The sequence below is a fragment of the Monodon monoceros genome, unplaced genomic scaffold (genome assembly GCF_005190385.1).
Source record: "Monodon monoceros isolate NGI ecotype Baffin Bay Population unplaced genomic scaffold, NGI_Narwhal_1 Super_Scaffold_21, whole genome shotgun sequence".
Lineage (NCBI taxonomy): Eukaryota > Metazoa > Chordata > Mammalia > Artiodactyla > Monodontidae > Monodon > Monodon monoceros.
Genome location: NW_021703778.1, coordinates 162,056,800 through 162,079,566, shown reverse-complemented (window position 1 = coordinate 162,079,566; position 22,767 = coordinate 162,056,800). Strand labels below are relative to the sequence as shown.

At 35.1% G+C, this 22,767-nt stretch overlaps 1 protein-coding gene across 5 annotated transcripts in view; it reads left to right on the top strand.

Moving 5' to 3' along the window:
* Positions 1-22,767, top strand: part of TC2N (tandem C2 domains, nuclear) — a 65,298-nt gene that overhangs the window by 19,001 nt on the left and 23,530 nt on the right. For all 5 annotated transcript variants that reach the window (XR_003796018.1, XM_029239043.1, XM_029239040.1 and 2 more), the window contains exons 4-11: positions 4,590-4,757; positions 6,246-6,337; positions 7,556-7,631; positions 8,170-8,270; positions 8,997-9,113; positions 12,785-12,976; positions 18,408-18,522; positions 21,373-21,572. Coding sequence is in view for 4 of the 5 variants with exons in the window: in XM_029239043.1 (XP_029094876.1) it covers positions 4,590-4,757; positions 6,246-6,337; positions 7,556-7,631; positions 8,170-8,270; positions 8,997-9,113; positions 12,785-12,976; positions 18,408-18,522; positions 21,373-21,572 (1,061 nt within the window). In the remaining variant the exon portion in view is untranslated. The remainder of the gene's footprint in view (positions 1-4,589; positions 4,758-6,245; positions 6,338-7,555; positions 7,632-8,169; positions 8,271-8,996; positions 9,114-12,784; positions 12,977-18,407; positions 18,523-21,372; positions 21,573-22,767) is intronic.

The following is a 22,767-nucleotide window of genomic DNA, read 5'->3' as shown; positions in this document are numbered from 1 at the left end:
TTTCTGTTCTTAAGGCTGGATAATAATGACCTATTATCAAGTTCACTGTCTCTTTCCTCCATTATTTCCATTCAGCTGTTAAGTCCATCCAGTGAGTTTTTAATTTTAGATGTATTTTCAGTTGTAATATTTACATTTGGTTCTTTGTTTATAGTTTCTATTTCTTTTCCGTGATTTCTTCCCCCCCACTGCCCCCATTATTGTGAACCTATTTTCTTTTAGGTCTTTGAGTTTTAACATCTTTGTCTACTATTCTGACATCTGAGTCATCTAGGTTTGGATTCTCTGGATTGTCTTTTTTTGAGAATGAGTCACATTTTCCTGTTTCTTTGTGTGGAGTAATTTTGGATTGTGTTCTGGATGTTGGATGTTATGTTGTGGAGACTCTGGAACCTGTTACATTACTCCGATGGGTTTGTTTTTCCCTTCCTTCACTCCCTCCCTCCCTTCCCTACCTCTCTCCTTCCTTTCCTCCCTCCCTCCTCCTTTCCCTCCCTTCCTCCCTCCCTCCCTAACTTCAGCAGGCAACTAACTTGATTGTAGTGTGCTGCAGATTCTGTGTCTTTGGTGGCAGCTGCTATCTGAGCTTAGTTTTTTTATCCTTAGTTGGAGTCTGTCCCACACATGTGTGGTTCAGGGATCAGCCAGATATTTGAGCAGACTTTTAGTCATAGAACTTGAGGTTTTCTCCTTTCCAAGATTCCCACCTTACTTTCTAGCAGCTGTGGTTGCTCTGAACTCTGCGCTCTGTTCTTCAGGCCAGAAAGACTGGGTTTTCTACCGGAATTTTATCCACCCTGCACAGTGCCAATTTTGTCCTGCCCACAGGCTAAAAGTCATTAAAAACAGGTGGCCATTCTCCTTTGTCCCAGAGTCAAGTGCTGTTCAGAATCCTCACTACTTTTGTTCACTCTCTAGTACCTTCAGGGTATTTTGTTTGTTTGGTTTGGTTTTGGTTTAGAGTTTATTGTAGTTATCTACAGGAGAGTTGGGTCTGGTTGGAGTGATAATTTTTTTTTTAAGCAAGGAAGGATGAACCCTAAGCCTGGCCTACCACCCTGTTTTGTACATATCAGCAGTGTCTCTCCAGAACAGTTTTTAAAAGTTCTGGCTCACAGGATACCCTGATCGATTGATCTTTCTCTTTCTCTCGCACTTGTTAACAACATTGTGGTTAAACCATATAAATGGTCTTGTAATCTGTTTTATTCATATCATATATTGTGAAGCTTTTTAATGGCTCCATAGTACTAAATCATATGGATGTACCATAATTTAGTTAATAAATTCTCTATTTTTAGACATGTAGGGTATTTTATGTATTATTTTCATTATCAGAAGATAAGTAAGAAATACCTACCTGGCAATCTGTTATAGTTTTTCTTTTGTCTTTTTTTTTTTCATTGTATCACTAGAAAACAGATTACTTTTTGAGTTGAATGAGTGAGAAATTGGTTTACACTTAAATTATAGGCTCAATAAAGATCTGGTAAAGCCATCTGATTTTTAGCATATTGGAGAGAAAATTATTTTATTTAATTAGAGTCAGGAAAGTATTCTTGGTGCCTAATTATGGAAATCAAACATGTGTATCTTGTATGTTTACATGAATGTGTGAGTGATGGGCTGATATGGAGATTTTGAGAAGGTAGAGCAGACCACTATCAATAATGACTAAAATTATGTTTCAGATATTTTAAATTTGTTAAGTTGCATTGCTTACTTGCTGATGGATCTGATTATAGCTGCAGCTTACTGCATTGATAACAGATTGTATTATTAACATTTTACTCTGTTTGCTTCATCCCATATCTATCTACCTATCCATTAAGAGAATGCATTTTGAATAAATATTGAAAATTTTAATTGGGCTTTTGAGAGGTATAAGCAGTTGTGCTACTTTACGTTTAGTTTTATAGCACTGTGATTCTGTAAATTGAGAGAAATGCCTCTTGAACTTTAAAAATGATATCTTTTTAAGGGGAAAATTGGAATTCTTTACTGACTGACTTATAAAGGAAAAATAGAGTAAGAATATTCATTTTTAGGGCTAGCCTATAAAGGTAGAGAGTCATCTTTGGTGCTACTGCTCTTGACAGTGCTACTCTTATTACCATAAACAGACTTTTGTAGCAGTGTTTATGTGCTGAACGATTTAAGAGTTAGCTTATAAGGTGTACAGGCTCCTTATAAGGCTCTCTGGCATGATACCTCCCTCTTGGCATCCCTCTGCCTTTGTACAGGGCTTGGATTGTACTCAGTTACTTGAACCAGAGTGTGAGGATAAGATCTCACTTCATAACCACATATTTTCTTTTTCTTTTCTGAACTCAGTGTGAAGCCACCTGTTTTATTGTTTAGCTTTTTCAGAAAATATTAGTTTCTACTGTGGTTTCTATTTTAAATGGGATAGAAAGATTTAAAAGATGGTGATGATTTAAACATTTGAAAAACTTTATGTCTATTATTTCTAATGTGAGTCTTAACTTTGAAAGGAATTTGATCTATTGTTTTACCCTTTAAAAATTGTGAGATACAATACACATAGAAAAAAGGAACAAAACAGAAATTTACAGCCCAGTGATTTGCTACAAAGCAAAATGCGTGTATGGTCACCACTCAAATAAAGAGAGTGTTACTAGTAAAACAAAAGCTTCCATCTTCCCCCTTTTCAGTCACTCTAGAGTAATCAGAATCCCAGTTGTAATAATCATCACTTTCTTGCTATTTTTACTTTTGACCACCTAAGCACATACCCTAAATGTTGTGGTTTAGTTTTTTTCTGTTTTCTGACCTTTATATAAATGAAATTATATATTCAATATATATTCTTTTGTTATGTGTTTTTCACACAAATGAAATTACATATACAATATATACTCTTTTGTTATGGGTTCTTTATATAAATGAAATTACATGTTCAGTATATATTCTTTTGTTATGAGTTCTTTCATTCAACATTATGAATGAGTGCTATCTCATTGGAGTTTTAACTTGCATTTCCCTCATGACTAATGAGATTGATCACCAGGTCATGTTTATTGGCTATTTGGATAGCCTCTCTTCTGAAGTACCTGCTCAGTCTTAAGCCAGTTTATATTTGGACTTGCCTGTCTTTTTCTTACTGGTTTGTGGGAGTTCCTCATATATTACGGATATGAGCCCTTTGTCAGTTATATATGTTACACATATCTTTTCCCACTCTGTGGTTACCTTTTCATTCTCTTTAAATAGTCTTTTGACCAATGGGAATTTTCAATTGTAATGTAGTTAGGCTTATTAAAATTGTTTTTATGGTTAATACTATGTTCCATTTAAGAAGTGCTTCCCTGGTCTAAGGCCGTGAGAACTTTCTTATAAATTTAATTAAATATAGAAGTTTTATTGGTTTGCCTTTAACATTTAATTTAGATCTACAGTCCACATGGAATTTATATTTTGTGAATATGTTTTGTTGGATTGAAGTGTTCTTTTTTTCTACATCAATATCCAATTGTCTTATCACCTTTTATTATTATTATTTTTTGGCCGCGCTGTGTGGCTTGTGGGAACTTCCCCCACCAGGGATTGAACCCGTGCCATGGCAGTGAAAGCCCATAATCCTAACCACTAGGCCCCCAGGGAACTCATCACCTTTTAATGAAAAGACCATTCTTTCCCACTGTTATGCAGTGCCACATTGATTATAAATCAAGTGTCCATAAAATGGGTTTCTCTTTCTGAGCCTTCTACTCTGTTCCATTGATCTTATTATTGTTCAAATATTCTATTCTTAATACTGAGTAGAGCAAATCTTTCAGTCTTGTTTTTCTTCTTAAGGATTATATTTTGGTGTTTCTTGGTTCTTTATGTTTACATATAAATTTTTTTTTTTTTTTTTTTTGCTGCAGTACACGGGCCTCTCATGGTTGTGGCCTCTCCCGTTGCGGAGCACAGGCTCCGGACGCGCAGGCTCAGCAGCCATGGCTCACGGGCCCAGCCGCTCCACGGCATGTGGGATCTTCCCGGACCGGGGCACGAACCCGTGTCCCCTGCATCGGCAGGTGGACTCTCACCCACTGTGCCACCAGGGAAGCCCCCATATAAATATTTTTTATTCTTCTTTTCGTTATTTGATTTCTAACTTTATTGCATTGTGGTTATAGAACATACTCTGATTTCAGTCCTTTCAAATTTATTGAGACTTGCTCTGTGTATCTCAGCATGTGGTCAGTTTTTATAAATGTTCTGTCTTTGTGAAAAGAGTGCATCTCCAAAAAAAATGATTATCTTTTTTACTTAAAAGATGTTCTTTCTGCAGTAGAAAAATAAAGGAAACTCCGGTCACAAAATGCAGAATTGTCTGTAGGGCAAAGAGGAATGCCAGACATTTATCAGACTGTCTAGGGAGCAAGGTTCATGACTGACTCCTGGGAGAATACTCCACACAGTTAGACCCGAATAAATATCTGCTCATTTTTTTAGATATCAAATGCGTGTGAGTTAGTATTACTTGAGACATTTTTTTCCCTTTGCCTTGGGTACACCAGTTGTTGGCTAATAACTCCAAGAAAAGGGTGTTGTAAAACTTTAGAAACACTTGCTTTCAGGATCTGCCAGAGCATCTTTTGGAGCTAGAAAGGTAGAACTTTCCAGTTCATCTCAGCATGGACCCAGCTATGATGTATATAACCCATTCTATATGTATCAGCACGTGTCACCTGATTTGAGTCGGCGCTTTCTTCCTCATTCAGAAACAACGAAACGATATGGATCGGGTATGAAAAAAATTTTTCCTTTTTGTCTTTTCTCTTTAACAAATGTAGAAATCAAATTAAATCTAAATTCTGGAAGAAATGATTCATCTTATGAAAAGCAATTTAAAAATGAAGAGAAAAGCAGGCTTCAGAAGTGATATGATAGACATTGTAACTTCTCTGTGGTTTATATCTAATGTAAAAATGGAAGATTAATGAGTTATGTATATTGGTAGTTCCAATTTCCATTTTTGTCCTTTTTTGAAAGAAATTTTATTTTTAGATTTTGCACCTATTTTATATAACATCTATCCATTCACATTCTACAACAAGTATTTACTAGCTCTATTTATTTTCTGCTCTATTCAGTGAAAATGATGCATTTAGAAACTAATGATGAGATTAGAAATGTAAACAAAGAAAATAGAAAATGCCTAAATGATTACCAATCTTTGTTAGTTTAATATTTGAGACTGTATCAATTATAGACTATCTGTACATATCTGATTCACAAAATTTTCACTGATATTCAGGAAAAATATATAGCTATCTCAACCACTGAATTCAGGCTGACGTACTAGAAATACAGTAGAAATACTTATTTAAATATGTATTTCATCACTGTGCTAGACTATACAATTATTATACAGAATTCCATTCTTCAGTGATCTTATAGTTTAGGAAGGAAACTACATATACAGACTCGAAATATAACAGTACATGGAATTCAGTATTGTAATAAGTGCTCATTAAATAGTTGAATTGCATTTAGTACAGAGGACTTACATCCTCTTAGATTATTCTGGGATGAAGAATTGGATCATGTAAGCAAAAAGAATGAATTTTTCCTGCTTGATATTTGATGTGGATGTGAAAATGTATTGTTTGATTTGTGTTGGTTTCTGTTTCAAACAAAAGTAAAATAATTGAAAAGCAATTTTTAAACTTGATTAGAAGGCTTTGTCTCTTAAGTAGATTTGCATATAATATTCATGCTATATTTCCTATAGAGATTCAGTTCATGGTAGTTAAGTAGAATTAAGTGTTTCTCCTTTTTTTTAATGTGTGTGTTTTTTTAAAGTTTATTCATTTATTGTTTATAAACAATTACGGTTTCTATTTTAGAAACCATAATTTGGCTGTGTTGGGTCTTCGTTGCTGTGCGTGGGCCTTCTCTAGTTGCAGCGAGTGGGGGCTCCTCTTCATTGCGGTGTGCGGGCTTCTCATTATGGTGTCTTCTTTTTGTTGCGGAGCACGGGCTCTAGGCACGTGGGCTTCAGTAGTTGTGGCACACAAGCTCAGTAGTTGTGGCTCGTGGGCTCTAGAGTGCAGGCTCAGTAGTTATGGCGCATGGGCTTAGTTGCTCCGCGGCATGTGGGATCCTCCTGGACCAGGGCTCGAACTTGTGTCCCCTGCGTTGACAGGCGGATTCTTAACCACTATGCCTCCAGGGAAGTCCTTCTTCTTCTTTACTATAAAAATAAGTAATTTTCTCATGTCCCTTTGTAGTTTGTGACTTAAGGACCAATAGACTTCCCAATTCCCCTGGACTAAGCAAGTCTATGTTTGATCTTACAAGTTCATCTCAGCAGTTCATTCAGGTAAATTATTTATATGAATTTAATTATATGCAGTAATTTATTTTCAAGCTAAAACTTCAGAAATGTGTGAATTACATTAGGAACAACATGTTATGTATATTTTGTAGATGTATCTGTCCTAATAGCTAAAGAATAAACGCTTGGCATTTCCCATGTGCGTTATTTCAGGAAGGTCTCAGTTGAATACTAAAAGGCAATAGTTTTTCTCTTGTTCTTTTATGAATCTTACTTTTCTCGTGGTATGTAATGAGGCAGTCTTGAGGCAGTTGGAATTTAAAATGTTATACTTAAAAGTGCTTATTGATTTGACTTTCCTTATTGAACATAACTACCTAGTTAGTAAAAATTAGTATTTCTATTGAGATGTAGAACTTTAATTATTCATTAATATTAACACAATGTTCTCCTTTTTTTGAAATAGAATTGAGTTTTTTGATGTTTAAAAAATGTTTTTTTAAATAAAGTAAACTGTGATTATTATTTTAAAAGTAGAAACCAGAATTAAGCAAGGTAAAAAGACAAATCACCTATGTTCCTATAACTAAGAATAAAAGTACTATGAAAATATTGTTATATTACCTGTGGACATTTTTCCATGTGAATGTATATGCATACATTTAAATGGAAATGCATTCTTAATAATCCTCAGTTGAGTTAATTTTTTGCAGAATTAATTCTTTATAGCACCAGTTTTTTTTTACCGTGTATCAGAATTGTTTGAAGAGCTTGTTAAAATACAGATTGCCAGGCCTCACCCCCAGAGCTTTTGATTCAGCAGCTCTGCATCAGGGCCTGAGTTTGTATTTCTAGCAAGTTCCCAGGTGATGCTGAAACTGCTGGCCCAGGGGACTGTGCTTTGATAACTGCTGTTTTATAGGTTTTTAGGTAACAGGGCACTTCCAAATATATTCTGATTTTCATTAGTATTTGCAAGTATGACATATAAACAGTAATCTCTTCCTCCTTATTACAAAGCCAAACCAAAAACAGCAAAGACTTTCCTGTATATTACCTAGTAAGATATTTACTATTTTCCTGGTAACACACACACAGAAAACCTTTTCCCCCTTTACTATCTAAAAGTGAAAAATTCTGACCAGTAACACTGTCAGAATGATTAGCACTCAGGTTGATATTAGGGTGGGTATTGGGGCATCAGTTTCAGAATCCTTAAAGTCTGATATGCAACATCTGACTAAAGAAGAATTTTATTTGTAGAGACATGATTCATTGTCCAGTATGCCCAGTAGTTCTTCTTCAAGGAAAAATTCTCAGGGGAGTAACAGAAGCCTGGGTAAGGAATAAAGTATTCTACTTTTATATTCTTAAGGGAATTATTTCTACCCAATAGTATTTTGAATGTAGTTATGATAAGGTTAAAAAAAGTCTAGATGATTATATGTATGTTGTCAGTGTTATCTGCATATGAATACTCAGATCAGATGGTCCATTTTTTAGTGTTCAGGCATAAAGGCGTCTTTAAAATTAAATATCTTTCGTTTGTTGTAAAGTATGTTAGTGAGGGAATTTCCAGAAGCATACAATATTAAGGCCATATCAGTGTTATTTGGGAAAGTTTTTCTTAGTTTTAACTTAAATTCTTCAGGTTATAATTGGGTTAAGTTTTTAAGCCAGGTACTTTTTATAGTATATCTTCCCCCAGCACTTCAATAAAAGCATTGAAGTGTGATTTTTGTCTTAATAAATTGACAACTTTAAAAAGTAATTATAGCAGTTTTCAGTTGTGCTCTTAAAATTGGGTTGTATCAAAGCTCAGTTGGATTGGAAGGATTGTGTACTAATTCAACCATTTTTGTTCTTTTACAATGCAGATACAATTACTCTATCAGGAGATGAAAGAGATTTGGGGAGATTAAATGTGAAAATGTTTTATAATTCTTCAGTAGAGCAGATCTGGATCACAGTTTTACAGGTAAGTTAATACAGTTAATACAAACTTTTCTTACATAATTGAATACTTAGACTATAAATTATAAGCATCTACTGTTGCTCTCTTCTAGGGAATGGGTCAATACCTTCTTTGGAATTTAGGATTCTATAGGATTTTACAGAAAATAGTATTTAATAAAGAATCTAAAGAAAAATAAATCTATAGGCATGATGGAAATATGTTTGCTTTTAACCTCAAGAAGGAGATTGATATGATGTCTAAAACACTGTCAGATTATTTTAATGTTGATGAAACAGAAGATCTCAGTAGACTAAAGTTTACTTTTATAGTTTTTTTATAAATTTATTTGTTTATTATTTTTGGCTGTGTTGGGTCTTCGTTGCTACGCACAAGCTTTCTCTAGTTACAGCGAGCGGGGGCCACTCTTCATTGCGGTGTGTGGGCTTCTTGTTGTGGTGGCTTCTCTTGTTGCAGAGCATGGGCTCTAGGCATGCTGGCTTCAGTAGTTGCAGCACGCGGACTCAGTAGTTGTGGCTCACGGGCTTAGTTGCTCCGTGGCATGTGGGATCTTCCCGACCAGGGCTCGAACCCGTGTCCCCTGTATTGGCAGGCGTATTCTCAACCACTGTGCCACCAGGGAAGCCCTATAGTTTTTATTTAAGTCATTAACTCAAGAAATGTATCAAATATTTGTATTGTCAGAGTCCTTTGTAAAACTCAAACTGTATTTTTATTTTATCTTTCTAGTGCAGAGATTTAAGTTGGCCCTCTAGTTATGGAGATAATCCTACTATTTCTATAAAAGGAATACTAACATTGCCCAAACCAGTACATTTCAAATCTTCAGTCAAGGAAGGCTCTAATGTAAGTGTTTGACTATCTTTTTATGTTTTTCTCCTATTTGTCACTTTAACCCATGTAAAGAATTGGAATAAGAAAGTGTTTTATTTTTGGGAAACTACAAATTATGTACCCTTTGCTTTTTTAAAGACCGTTTTGAGCCTCAGAAATACTTGATATTTCATTGTCCAATATTAAGATGCATTTATTTATTTTTTTTAACATCTTTATTGGAGTATAATTGCTTTACAATGGTGTGTTAGTTTCTGCTTTATAACAAAGTGAATCAGTTATACATATGTTCCCATATCTCTTCCCTCTTGCGTCTCCCTCCCTCCCACCCTCCCTATCCCACCCATCTAGGTGGTCACAGAGCACTGAGCTGACCTCCCTGTGCTATGCGGCTGCTTCCCACTAGCTATCTGTTTTACATTTGGTGGTGTCTATATGTCCATGCCACTCTCTCACTTTGTCACAGCTTACCCTTCCCCTTCCCCATATCCTCAAGTCCATTCTCTAGTAGGTCTGTGTCTTTATTCCCGTCTTGCTCCTAGGTTCTTCAGGACCATTTTTTTTCCCTCAGACTCCATATATATGTGTTAGCATACGGTATTTGTTTTTCTCTTTCTGACTGACTTCACTCTGCACGACAGACTCTAGGTCCATCCACCTCACTACAAATAACTCAGTTTCGTTTCTTTTTATGGCTGAGTAATATTCCATTGTATATAAAAAGAAAACCTTAATCACTAAAATATATAGAAGATGAGTAATATCTAATGAAACTATTTACTTTTCTTGTATTTACTTTTCTTGTATAAATATATGTGTCTATATTTTCATCCTCTCTCCCCCCACTCCACTTTGGCTTTGAGAAATAATTGCATGATTGCAATTAATTTCTTTTAAATACTTTCAGTGATCGTAACTGGAAGACTTATGATCCTGAATTTGTTTTATAGATTCTAGATTTCACTTTAAATATATCTTCATTTTTGTCTTCTGATATGGGTTGAATGGTTAGTGTTTTTCCATACAAATGCAACTTCTACAAGAGCATATCATTTAAAAATAAGGTAATTCAAATGACTAATAAACATGAAAAAAATTTACTCTCACTAGTATTCATAGATATACAAATTTAAATTACATATTGCTTTCTCTTTTCTTTCTTTTTTTGCTTATTAAAATTAGGAAAATTTTACAAGCACTCTAGACCATAACACTTTCTGGAAATTATTTTGACAATATACATTAAAACCTTAAAATAAGATTATACTAAGTGAAGTAAGTCAGAAGGAGAAAGACAAATATCATATGATATCACTTATATGTGGAATCTAAAATATGATACAAATGAAATTATTTACAAAACAGAAATGGACTCACAGACAGAAAACAAATTTATGGTTACCAAAGGGGAAAGGGGTTGTGGGAGGGATAAATTAGGAGTTTGGGATTAGCAGATACAAACACTATATATAAAATAGATAAACAACAAGTTCCTACTGTTGTATAGCACAGGGAACTATATTCAGTATCCTGTAATAAACCATAATGGAAAAGAATATGAAAAAGAATATATATATGTATAACTGAATCACTTTGCTGTACATCAGAAACTAATACAACATTGTGAATCAACTATACTTCAATAAATGATTTTTTTTAAAAAGAAAAGAACCTTAAAATATTTATACTTTTTAACATAGTGTTTCTACTTGGAATCTACTTCATGGCAATAATCTAAGATGCAAACAAAATATATATAAAGTATTCTTGGCAGTTTTGTTCATAGAGGAAAAGTTGGAAACTATCTAAATGTTTCCCATAGGGGAATGGTGGAGAAAACTCTTGGTATACCATATATTTGTGTATTTGTTTCCTATGGGTGCTGTTAACAAAGTAACACAAACTGGGTAGCTTAGAACAACAAATATTTCTCTCTCTCTGTTTCAGAGGAAGTCTGAAATCAAGGTGTCAGCAGTGTTGGTTCCTTCTCTGAAGGGGAATCTGTTCCATCTCTTCCATGCCTCTCTCCTAGCTTCTGGTGATGGCCAGCAATCCCTGTCATTCCTTGGCTTCACTCTAATCATTGGCTTTCATCTTCACATGGCCACGTGTCTTTCATCTCCATGTGTCTCTGTGTCTTCACATGGCTATCTTCTTATAAGGATGCCAGTTTTATTGGATTAGGGGTCTGCCTACTCCAGTGTAACCTTATCTTAACTTCACAAATTACATCTTCAATGACCCTATTTCCAAATAAGGCCACATTCTGAATTACTGGGGGTTAGGACTTCAACACATCTTTTTTTGGGGGAGACACAATTCAAACCATAACACCACGTGATAGAATACTAGGCAGCCATGAAAAATAATGTTTAGGAAGAGTTTTTAAGGACATGGAAAAATGTTCTTAATAAGTGAAAAAGCAGTAATCAAAATTTATGTGTAGATATTAGGATCTCACTTTACAAAAATATGCATTGTAGAAAGTCTAGATGGAAATAAATCTTAACTCTGGTTTTAATCCTGATACAGATGAATACTTAGTGAATTAAACACTTTCACTTTTTGATTTTCAAATAAAACTAAGCTAACTTAGGAAAAGTTAGGGGAAAATGTTCTCATATTAAAACTTGCTTGGAGTCTTTTAAAATTTATTATTAAGTTGTTTAGGAGTCCCCTATTATGGCAAAGTGTAAAGTAAACCAGTACATGTACTTCATTTGTAAGCTCACTGCATCTGAGTTTAAAAATTAAACATTTTATGCATACTGTATTATTGATGTGATCTATGGATTCAGATTGAAAGGAAAAGAAAGCACAGGTGGTTGGGAGGCTCTCAGAAACACAATTCTGACTACACAGACATAAGTGATTACTGTAAAAGTGAACATTTGGGCACAGTATCTAAAATATTGATGTTAGGAAGTTTATAAGCAGAAAACAGTCTAGTGTCAAGAAGATGTTAGGTCACAGTAAGCCAAGGTTTTAAAAATATTAAAAGTAATAAAAAGAACATTTGAAAATAGTCTGGGCATGGAAAACACTGACTTGCTGCCTGCAGTGGAAGATTATGAGAGAAGGTAGAACTTGGAACTCACATTTTTGTCTTCTCTTATCAAGGAGATCGATTTTCAGTTAGGAAAGAGTGGAACAAACATCACTAAAAGATAAAATGAACCCCAAATTAGATGGGAAGAACATTAGACAAAGAATATCTCCTTTAAAGAAATAATTCAAGTCTCTTATTAATGTGAAGAAATTAGATTTTACATACTGTGAGAGCTTGCATGAGATTCTCGAAGTACTCTCATTAACTGTTGAAGAAGTGTGGTGAATAGCAGGAATGATACTCCAGAACCAAAGATGGAGAGCAACCTAATTTTTGAAAAGGAAAAAAGCTGTATTCTGGCGAACTTGGTGTTGATATTGACTAAATTCCTGACTAAGTAATTAAAAGGATTTGTGAAATTAAGAAGGGCAGTATCCAGAATAAATTTTGGAAAAGCAAGTCATGGCCATTCTCATTTTCATTTTCATTAAAAAATATTTTTTGTTATTGTAAAAATATTAAATTTGCCCTTCCTAGATTATAAATGTTATTTTTGTTTATTTTGTATTGGTATATGACCCTTTTTTCAGTCATTCTATTAATATATTTTATATTTTCTTGATTTTTATTTTAGACTATTGAATTTATGGAAACGTTTGTATTTGCTATTAAACTCCACAGTCTACAAACTGTAAGACTTGTATTTAAGATTCAAACCCAAACTCCTAGGAAGAAAACTATTGGAGAATGCTCACTATCACTCAGAACTCTTAGCACACAGGAAATGGATTACTCTTTGGATATATCACCACCTTCAAAAATTTCTGTAAGTGATATAATATGTAAAGTATTTCACACTTTGAGAATTATTTAGTGGTTGAATTTTTGTTTGTTGGAGTATAATTTGAAAACTAGAATATATTAAAGGATCAGGAAGGCTCTCAAGAAGCAATAGTAACATAAATGTAATGTAAAAAAGTTGTAATTATGTCATTATTTAATAATTTTTTTAAAAGTTGATAAAATGTTAACAGAGCCCCTTTCCTTTCTCCACTGGAAAATAACCTTAGGGTTACTTTCTCCTAGTACATGTTTAATTAATGTTTCATACTTCAATGTAATAACCCTAAGTATGAATAATTTTAAATAATTTTTTAGGTTTTTTTTTTTTAGTAGCTGATAACTTAGGAAAAGCAAGACAGAATCAATAAACTCCAAACTCAATGAGAGATTGCCTTGAAATAGATTAGGAAAGTTTTAATCATGCGTAAGTACCATGTCCATAAATTGGGTAGAATGGAGGATCTTACAGCTGGTGTTTTTTGTAAAGAACTTCATTATCTATAGTGCTGATTGATTTTTGAGACCCAGTAGTTTCTTCTTTCAGCTAGCCAGCTGAACACTGTTTAAGTTGTTTAGAAATTCCTAATGATTTAATTATGTAGTTTCTGTGTCAGGATAATATATATAGAAATCAGCCATAACACTTTATACGGTTGAACTTATATGTGATTTTAAATTTACATAGGATTTATATTTTACCTACTTTCAGAAATATTTAAGGTGCTTGAAGTGATTCTTAACCTGGCTACACATTAGAATCACCTGGGGAGCTTTAAAAAAAAGCCCATACTTAAACCATTAAATCAGCATTTGGGGAGGAGTGAGCCAGAGGCATCTGTAATTTTCAGAAGCTACTCAGGTGATTCTAATGTGTAGCCTAGCTTGAGAACCACTGAATTGAGGGGAAATTAGGGATTAAAAAATAAAGAACAAAAGATTAATCAAGAAGAATTGAAAAATCTTGTTATTTCTTGTCTATTATTTTGTGTCTCCATACCAAATGTGTTTTCTTTATAGCATTTATTATAACTTAGAATTATTTAAGTTACTCGTTTTTAAAAAAAAAAGGCTTGAGCTTCCGTCATTTTTCTTCATATTTTACTGTGCCCGTAGTAAGGGCCCATCATATTCTTGGCATTGAATATTTGTATGTAGGTTGATATGAAAGAATAAATGATGAATGGAAGCATGCTAAATTAGATTGTTATTTTCTGTTCAAGTATAGCAAATTTGTTTTCTAACTGTGACAGGAGTTTATCACTTACATCTTGTTTATCATTTACATCTACTACTAGCTTAGTAGACAGTAATCTGCAACCATATTTTACAAAAGGCACATATTACTATTTAAGTGGATAATTCATAGATTAAATTTTTTTAATATTATTATAACACAGCATTTTATTATGATTGCATATCTGACTCCTCCAATAGCCTTGAGATTTTCTAGGGCAGTAATCTGCCTCATAGGTTTTTTGGTTTTTTTAGTAGATTAAATCTTTAAAAATTAGTATAGAGTATAGTAGAAGATAACTCAGCAAATGTATTTTCTGGGGAATTGAGACATTATAATCTTAATCTGCCTTGGAGAATCTGAATGAATGATTATGGCACAGTTTCTACAAAATTATATTTTGCATATCATATGTTTTATAAACATTTGTCTATCTGTTGTATGCCACGTGCTAGGGATACAAAGATTGATGGCTTGAAAGAAGGGCTTTCAGGCTATATTGGACCAGTAAGTTTATATTACTGAGTGTGAATGTTTCTTCTTATTGGCTAAAAGCAAGAATAATATGCTTTGTTTCCTGTGTTGAGGAGGAAAATTGATATTTTAATTGTGACATTGAAAGAGCCAGATTTACATACCCGTCCTTCACACTGACAACTGTTTTATCATGAACAACAGAATTTTCATATAGAGCTAATAATTTCCTGAGTACAGAGTTTTTGACCTTAACAACTAGCTGACAACTCAAATTTCTGTGTTGAATAATGTAGAAGACATAAGGTTTCCCTGAAGAAATAGCTGACATTTGAAGAAACTTAGCATATGACTGACTTGGTCCTGAGTGATTTAATGCTCACAACGAACTTACGAGCTTGCTGCTCTTGTCATCCCTATTCTGGAGAGCAAGACCTTGAAGCACTTGCCTGAGTTCATACAGCCTGTTGTTGGGGAATCAGGATTTGAATCGAGGTATTCTGATTCCACAGCCTGCTCTCTTTAGCGTGTCGAAGAAAATGATCAATTAACAGTCTATAATAGGAATCGAAAAGAGTTTTATTTGCGCCAAACTGAGGATATAGCCCAGAAAACAGCCTCTCGGATAACTCTGAGGAGCTGCTCTGGAGAAGCATGGTTTTCAGCACAGTTTTATATCTTGTCAGAACAAAGAACATCAAACGAGTCAGGGATACATTTCTTCAAGGTTTACAGCATGTGCACAGCAAGTCAGTATGGCCTTGGCACCTGGGAAGGGAGTCTTATCCTGGATGGGGGACCAGCAGTGGCATCCCAGGAAGGGAGGCATTTAATCTTTATTTTATTTTTTTTTTGCGGTACGCGGACCTCTCACTGTTGTGGCCTCTCCCGTTGCGGAGCGCAGGCTCCGGGCGCGCAGGCTCAGCGGCCATGGCTCATGGGCCTAGCCGCTCCGCGGCATGTGGGATCTTCCCGGACCGGGGCATGAACCCGTGTCCCCTGCATCGGCAGGCGGACTCTCAACCACTGTGCCACCAGGGAAGCCCTAATCTTTATTTTTAACATGGACATTCTTTACTTCTGGGCAGTGCGCCCTTTTCTTTAATAATTAAAGCAGATGTACAATGTATGCTTGATAGGCCACAAACAGGCTGTTTTCGTTAGCATAAAATTCAAGTTAACTCATGTATAAGCCAGAATGACTTCCCCATACCTCAATATGTGAAAATATCTTTTATCAGCTATGTATTGTCCCCCTAAGAGGATATTCTCAAAAATTACCAGATAAGGGATTTCTTTAATTATGCTTAACATTTCATCCAGGAAGCTCAAAAAGTTCTCTTTTCTTTAAAAAAATGATACATTATTCAGGAACAGAGGTCATATGTTTTATCTTCCACAGTTTTGTGCTCATTAAAAATGCTCTTCATGTATACCTACTAATTGATTAGAATTTTAATTTTTTGGTTATTATGAGATTGAAAACCACTTTGAATAGTTTTTCATGATCTGAATTAATATCTTGGAATATAAATTGAATTTATGAAATAACCTTGGCAAGTAAGAAATGGTAAATCCACTGCCAAGTGCTGCTCTGTTTTATGAGAGTGAAACTCACAAGTGTGTAACACTAAGAGAAGTTTTGCCACCTTTAGATGTTTTCATAAGTGTTATTATATCGTGGGTACAAAACCGTAATGAAAGTAATTAATGAAAAAATGTTATCCATGGTTTCCTTTGTATCTTGTAAACAATAAATAACTTTTTTTAAATGCCAAGGACTGCAACATTTGTTTTCTAATCAGCAAAGGTGTTATATATGGATACCAAAATTAGTTCATGTAAAAAGATTTATTAATCCATCCTTATTCTGATTAAAAGCAAAAGCAGTACATTCACTTATTTATTAGAATTCAGCATTTATTGCTAAAATAGACAATTTTTATCATCATTTTAGATTTTTCAAGAGGGAGTGTAACCTCAACAGATGATTTTATACTTTTTTTTTTTTTTTTTTTTGTGGTACGTGGGCCTCTCACTGTTGTGGCCTCTCCTGTGGCGGAGCACAGTCTCCAGATGCGCAGGCTCAGCGGCCATGGCTCACGGGCCCAGCTGCTCCGCGGCATGTGGGATTTTCCTGGACCGGGGCACGAACCCGCGTCCCCTGCATCAGCAGGCGGACTCTCAACCACTGCGCCAGCAGGGAAGCCTGATTTTATACTTTTAAGTGATTCACTTTTCACTTTGTATCTTTTGATTTCTTATGGCATGACCAATTTTGGCCAGTTTGACCATTACAGAATATTGTATTAAGAAAATATCCAAGATTCAGTCAATAGCATGTACATAAAAAAGTTCTTTTTTATGATCCATGCTTCAGTTACTGGGGAATACTGCGTGATTATCAAATATAAATTGCTTGATGAAGTATCAGTCAGCTGTTTTATAGCTTTGTTGGAATCAATACTAGCAAAGACTTTTGTGTCAGTCTGTGCTGCGCCCTAGTGAGATCTGTTAACATTATGTTCTTTCTTTAATCCCATACTTACTCTTTTCATCATGTGAACAGTAATGTTTTTGTATTTGGCTGACTTATGTTTCTCTCTTTTATTTTTCACTCCAAGGATGCTGGAATCCATGTAAATAGGTTGGCTTGTGTAAGACAAATTACTTTCTTCTGTTCTTAACAATACTGAAGAACACATTTTAGCTTTTCCCCCTTGCTAAATCTCCTTCATTATATTGTTTGCCTCAGGTTTTCTTTGACCTTTTCCTTATTATTTACTGCCGCATCACTTTAGCTAGCTTCCTTCTTGCCAACTTTCATCTTTGGCTTGCTTTCATTTAGCATAGTAATTCAGCTCTTAATCCACAAATCTGTTCATTGTAATCCTTTGTCTTCTGATTTTGGTAACACTACCTCTGATTTCTACAAATGAAGAAATAATGATGCGTTTCATATATAACATTTTTATCATATTTCATACATTCTGAAAAAATAATTCAAATGACTACATTTAAGTCTTTTGAAAATATGCTCTTTTGGTGTATATTTCACTGACATTTTCTCTAGTAAAACTTTTTAGGAATTTGATTTTTTTAATATAAATTTATTTTTGGCTGTGTTGGGTCTTTGTTGCTGCGCGTGGGCTTTCTCTAGTTGCGGTGAGCGGGGTCTATTCTTCCTTGCGGTGCGTGGGCTTCTCATTGCGGTGGATTCTCTTGCTGCACAGCATGTGCTCTAGGCACACGGGCTTCAGTAGTTGTGGCACGAGGGCTCTAGAGTGCAGGCTCAGTAGTTGTGGTGCACGGGCTTAAGTTGCTCCGTGGCATGTGGGGTCTTCCTGGACCAGGGCTCAAACCCGTGTCCCCTGCATTGGCAGGTGAATTCTTTCTTAACCACTGCGCCACCGGGGAAGCCCTAATTTTTTTTTTTTTTAATTTGAATTGTCTTTTGGTCTCCCTGATTTTGAAGGATCAGTATGTATGTGTAACTTATATTATCAGAATTTATGAAAGTCAGTAAGTACCTCATATTGACAGAATCCATGACATTTATCTTAACCTTCTCTTGTAACACTTAGCTTTGTGTGTCAGTAAAAAGCAGTGCTTTCAAAATTTCTAACTTTAGCTCTTTATTATTGAATTTTTGAAATATGCCAAAACTTTATTCTTGTTTAGCAAATGACACTCTTTTAATATGCAGGTTTGCCATGCAGAACTTGAACTGGGGACTTGTTTTCAAGCGGTAAATAGCAGAATTCAGTTACAAATTCTTGAGGCTCAATACCTTCCAAGCTCATCAACACCCCTGACTTTGAGTAAGTATGTCAAAGTGGTTCAAAGTGGAATCTTCAGAAAATATTTGTAAAAGGTAGTTTTTTCCTGTGTTTCTTACAGTGAAGATTAAAATCTTAGTTACATTTGTTAGTTAACTTACATACTTACCTTTTAACTTAAAATTACTTTATTGGATTTCAAATTACTAGCCACTGTGTCTACCTTAATCCACTGGTCTCTTGATTCTTACCCAATTGTGACCTTCTTGCATTTGATGCTATTCTTTATTTAGCTCATTAGTTAATATAGGTTGAGTGTCCAGAAGACTGTCAGCTATATTTCACCAGCCTAGATAATTTATCCTCTCTTTAGGTCTGTACCCTTTTTTGGATACTCTGCTAACTAGAAACTTAATTTTTAAAAAAACTGAAAATATCAGATACAAACCTCAAAATACTTTCTTGCCTGTGCCTTTGAGCACAGCCAGGGATTCTGATATTTTGGTTGTCTAGGGCTGGTTCACATGGCTGCTGCTGGAGTGGGAGGTTTGAGGTCAGTCCTACCTAAAGGGCTAAGAGTAGGACTAAGAGTGTTCCTCTTTCCTACTAGAAGAAGAGAAAATATCAGGAGGTAGGTAGAAGCAATGGATGTCCACTGTAACTACAAAGACTGAAAATAAATACAATTGAGCACAGTCCAAGAAGCTAGAAAAACAACAGCAAACACAAAGCAAAGTAGAAGTAGAAATTAAAGCTAAAGTTGAAGTTGATAAATATGGGGACAACAAAAAACCCCACAAAATCAATAAAACCAAAAGATTTTTCTTTGAAAAGAATATTAAAATAGACAAACCTATAGTAGGCTGGATCAAGCAAAAAATAAAGAAAACATAGACAAGGAAGAGGATATATATAATTTCAATTTTGAATCTCAGAAGATATTCAAAAATAAATAAGAGGGCTTCCCTGGTGGCACAGTGGTTAAGAATCCACCTGCCAGTGCAGGGGACCCGGGTTCGAGCCCTGGTCCAGGAAGATCCCACATGCCACGGAGCAGCTAAGCTCATGCGCCACAACTACTGAGCCTGCGCTCTAGAGCCTGCAAGCCACAACTACTGAGCCCATGTGCCACAACTACTGAAGCCCATGTGCCTAGAGCACATGATTCGCAACAAGAGAAGCCACCACAATGAGAAGCCTACGCACCGCAACGAAGAGTAGCCCCTGCTCGCCACATCTAGAGAAAGCCCACGCACAGCAATGAAGACCCAACACAGCCAAAAGTAAATAAATAAATAAATTTATAAAAATAAATAAATACAGAAGACAATACCAATTATAACTGTGCCAATTCATTTGAACAGCTATATAAAATACATGATTTTCTGAGGAAAAAAACTGTTGAAATTCACTCCAGAAGAGAGAGGAATCAATAGAACAATAACCATGTAAAAGTAGTTAAAGAACTGCCTCTAGGGCTTCCCTGGTGGCGCAGTGGTTGAGAATCCGCCTGCCAATGCAGGGGACACGGGTTCGTGCCCCGGTCCGGGAGGATCCCACATGCCGCGGAGCGGCTGGGCCCATGGGCTATGGCTGCTGAGCCTGCGCGTCCGGAGCCTGTGCTCTGCAACGGGAGAGGCCACAACAGTCAGAGGCCCGCGTACCACAAAAAAAAAAAAAAAAAAAAAAGAACTGCCTCTAATAAAAGCAGAGGCCAAGATGATTTTACTGGCAGATCCTACCAAACTTTCAAGGAACATATAATTCCTATTCTATATAAGCTGTTCCACAGCATGAAAAAAAGATGGAAAAAGTAACTTTATGAGGTTAGCATATTCTTGCTATCAAAACAGAAAGGACAGCATACACAAAAAATAGCTATAGACTACCATCACTTATGTAGATAGATGGAAAAATCATAAAATAAAAAGCAAGTAAAGTCCAAGTTGGCATTAAAAGAATAAGTTAAATTACCCAGACTATATAGGGTTAATTCTGGGAAACAAGGACAAAACAGTGCAATTTATTACATTAACAGGTGTCTTCCTTTAATCAAAACTGCTAATCAGGATTACCAGTGATCTCCATTTTATAAATAATGGTCAGCCTCAGTTCTTACTTTGTGGCTCCCTCCTTTCTGGAAACTCTCTCTTTACTTTCTTGCTGTCTGGCAGCCCCAGCTCTGTACCATCACTTCTCAAATTAGTCAGACTGCACTTTTTGCTTGAGTTGTAAGCACTGTATGTCAGACTGGGGAGAAGGCTTAGGTGAAAAACTGTATAAACCTGAATTTTACTTAGTGAAGTTCTCATCTTTTAAGAGTTGACTCTCCTCTAGTTTCTTTCTGCTTTTGGTCAGTGTTTAGCATCTTGAACAGTTGTTTTTAATATTTTCCCCAGTTTATCATTGTCATCTATGAGAGGTTAGTCTGTGAAAGCTATTCTACCATTACTGGAAGCTCTACATCTCAAATTTATTTAAAGAATAGGTTTTCTCTAGTGGGCATATGTTTAACTTCTGGAGTCTCAAGCAAAGAATTTTACCTATATAAATTTGTGAAATAAATTCCTCCAACTCTCCAAAGAGTTGGCACCTCTCTTTTGTATAATCCTTTTCAATGTGTACTCCTTTGCTGCTGATCGTTATTTATGTCTGCAGTTCCAGTCTTTAAGGGCATCCAGCTTAGAGGAAGAGTAAATTCATTTAAGGTTAGAGTAGTTACTTATAAATTATGATAATAATTATAAAATTTACTAGAGATATTTCCTGTTATGGCAGTTAGCTCATCAGATCTTTAAAAGTAGCTTATTGATATTTTTATGACAATATATGGATATATTTCTTTATATGACATTTAAAATTTTTTATTTATCAAAATTTCTTATTCTTTAGGTTTTTTTGTGAAGGTGGCAATGTTTAGCTCGGGAGAGTTGATTTATAAGAAGAAGACACGTTTATTGAAGGCCTCCAATGGAAGAGTAAAGTGGGGAGAGACTATGATTTTTCCACTTATACAAAATGAAAAAGAAATTATTTTTCTCATTAAGCTTTACAGTCGAAGCTCTGTAGGAAGAAGACACTTTGTGGGGCAGGTTAGTAGGGAGTTTTTATCTCATGTTCTATCCTTGCACTTTTCTATGCATTTAAACAGTTGGTTAACAAAGGGAATACAGGATAAATTTGAGGTTGAATAGAGTAAAATTTTTCATCATAAATTAAAATTCAGTTTCACCACAAAAATCAAATCTTGTCAGACTTTCTGCTTTAATACAAAAATAGTTGGAATTTCTGAGCAGTCAGGCTTCTTATCTTAAAATAAGTTTTCTCCTGAGCTTTTCAACTTTAAAATCAGTAAGAAAGATCAGTTTTTCAGTACTCCTGACTCGTTCCTTGTGAAGGAGGGAACACTAAGTATTTCAGTCAAATTTCTTAAGGCTTACTTAAGGTATCCAACTTACTTTTTTCTGTGTCATGTTCAGTTTAATGTTTAACTCTGTATGCTATTAGCTGAACTGTGTTAGATTTGAATTCCTAGAAGACATCGATTTTAACAGTGGTTGTGATATTATTTAGTCAGTATTGTCATCTGGATTAATCTATTGAAAAATTCATAGTAATTTGTATAAGACAACATAACACTTGCTTACTTGGCAGTCCTACAGGAACTTGTTTCCTTTTGTAGTTCTTTCTTTACTCTAAATGAGTTACTGGTAGCTGTCCAGTATCTTTTATCTTAATTACAATTGTTTGACTCATGTTTAAGTTCCAAAATCTGTATTATTAGTCTAAAGGCTTCTACTTGACAAGATGTTATTAGCAGTCTACCTGTAATCTTCAAATTATATGTGAATTTTCAAAGATTGATACTCTCACTCACTTCATATATTTTACCTAAAATATTTGTCAGAAATACTATAGTTTTGTTGTTCTTCATCTATTCTTATTTGGAAAAGAGTTTGAACTCAAGACCTAGTATAACTAGCAAACTTTTCAAAGTTGTGAGGCCTATGAAATGAATTCAGTTAAAGTTTTCGCATATTGTCAAGCCTCAACTACCATGTATGAATGGAATAGATTTACCTGACAGATGATTTTCAGGATAACTTTTTTGGTGATTCCACTTTCTTGGTTGAGATTTTAGTGAAGAATAATAATTCTGGAAGGTTCCTGTTGGCCATCTGTTCCCTCTGGCTCCTCTGGTAGCCTCAGGAGCCACCATGGTGGGGCAGGCACATGTGAAATCAAGGTCTCCCACTCCTCTATCCGCCAACGCACTCTTATGTTATC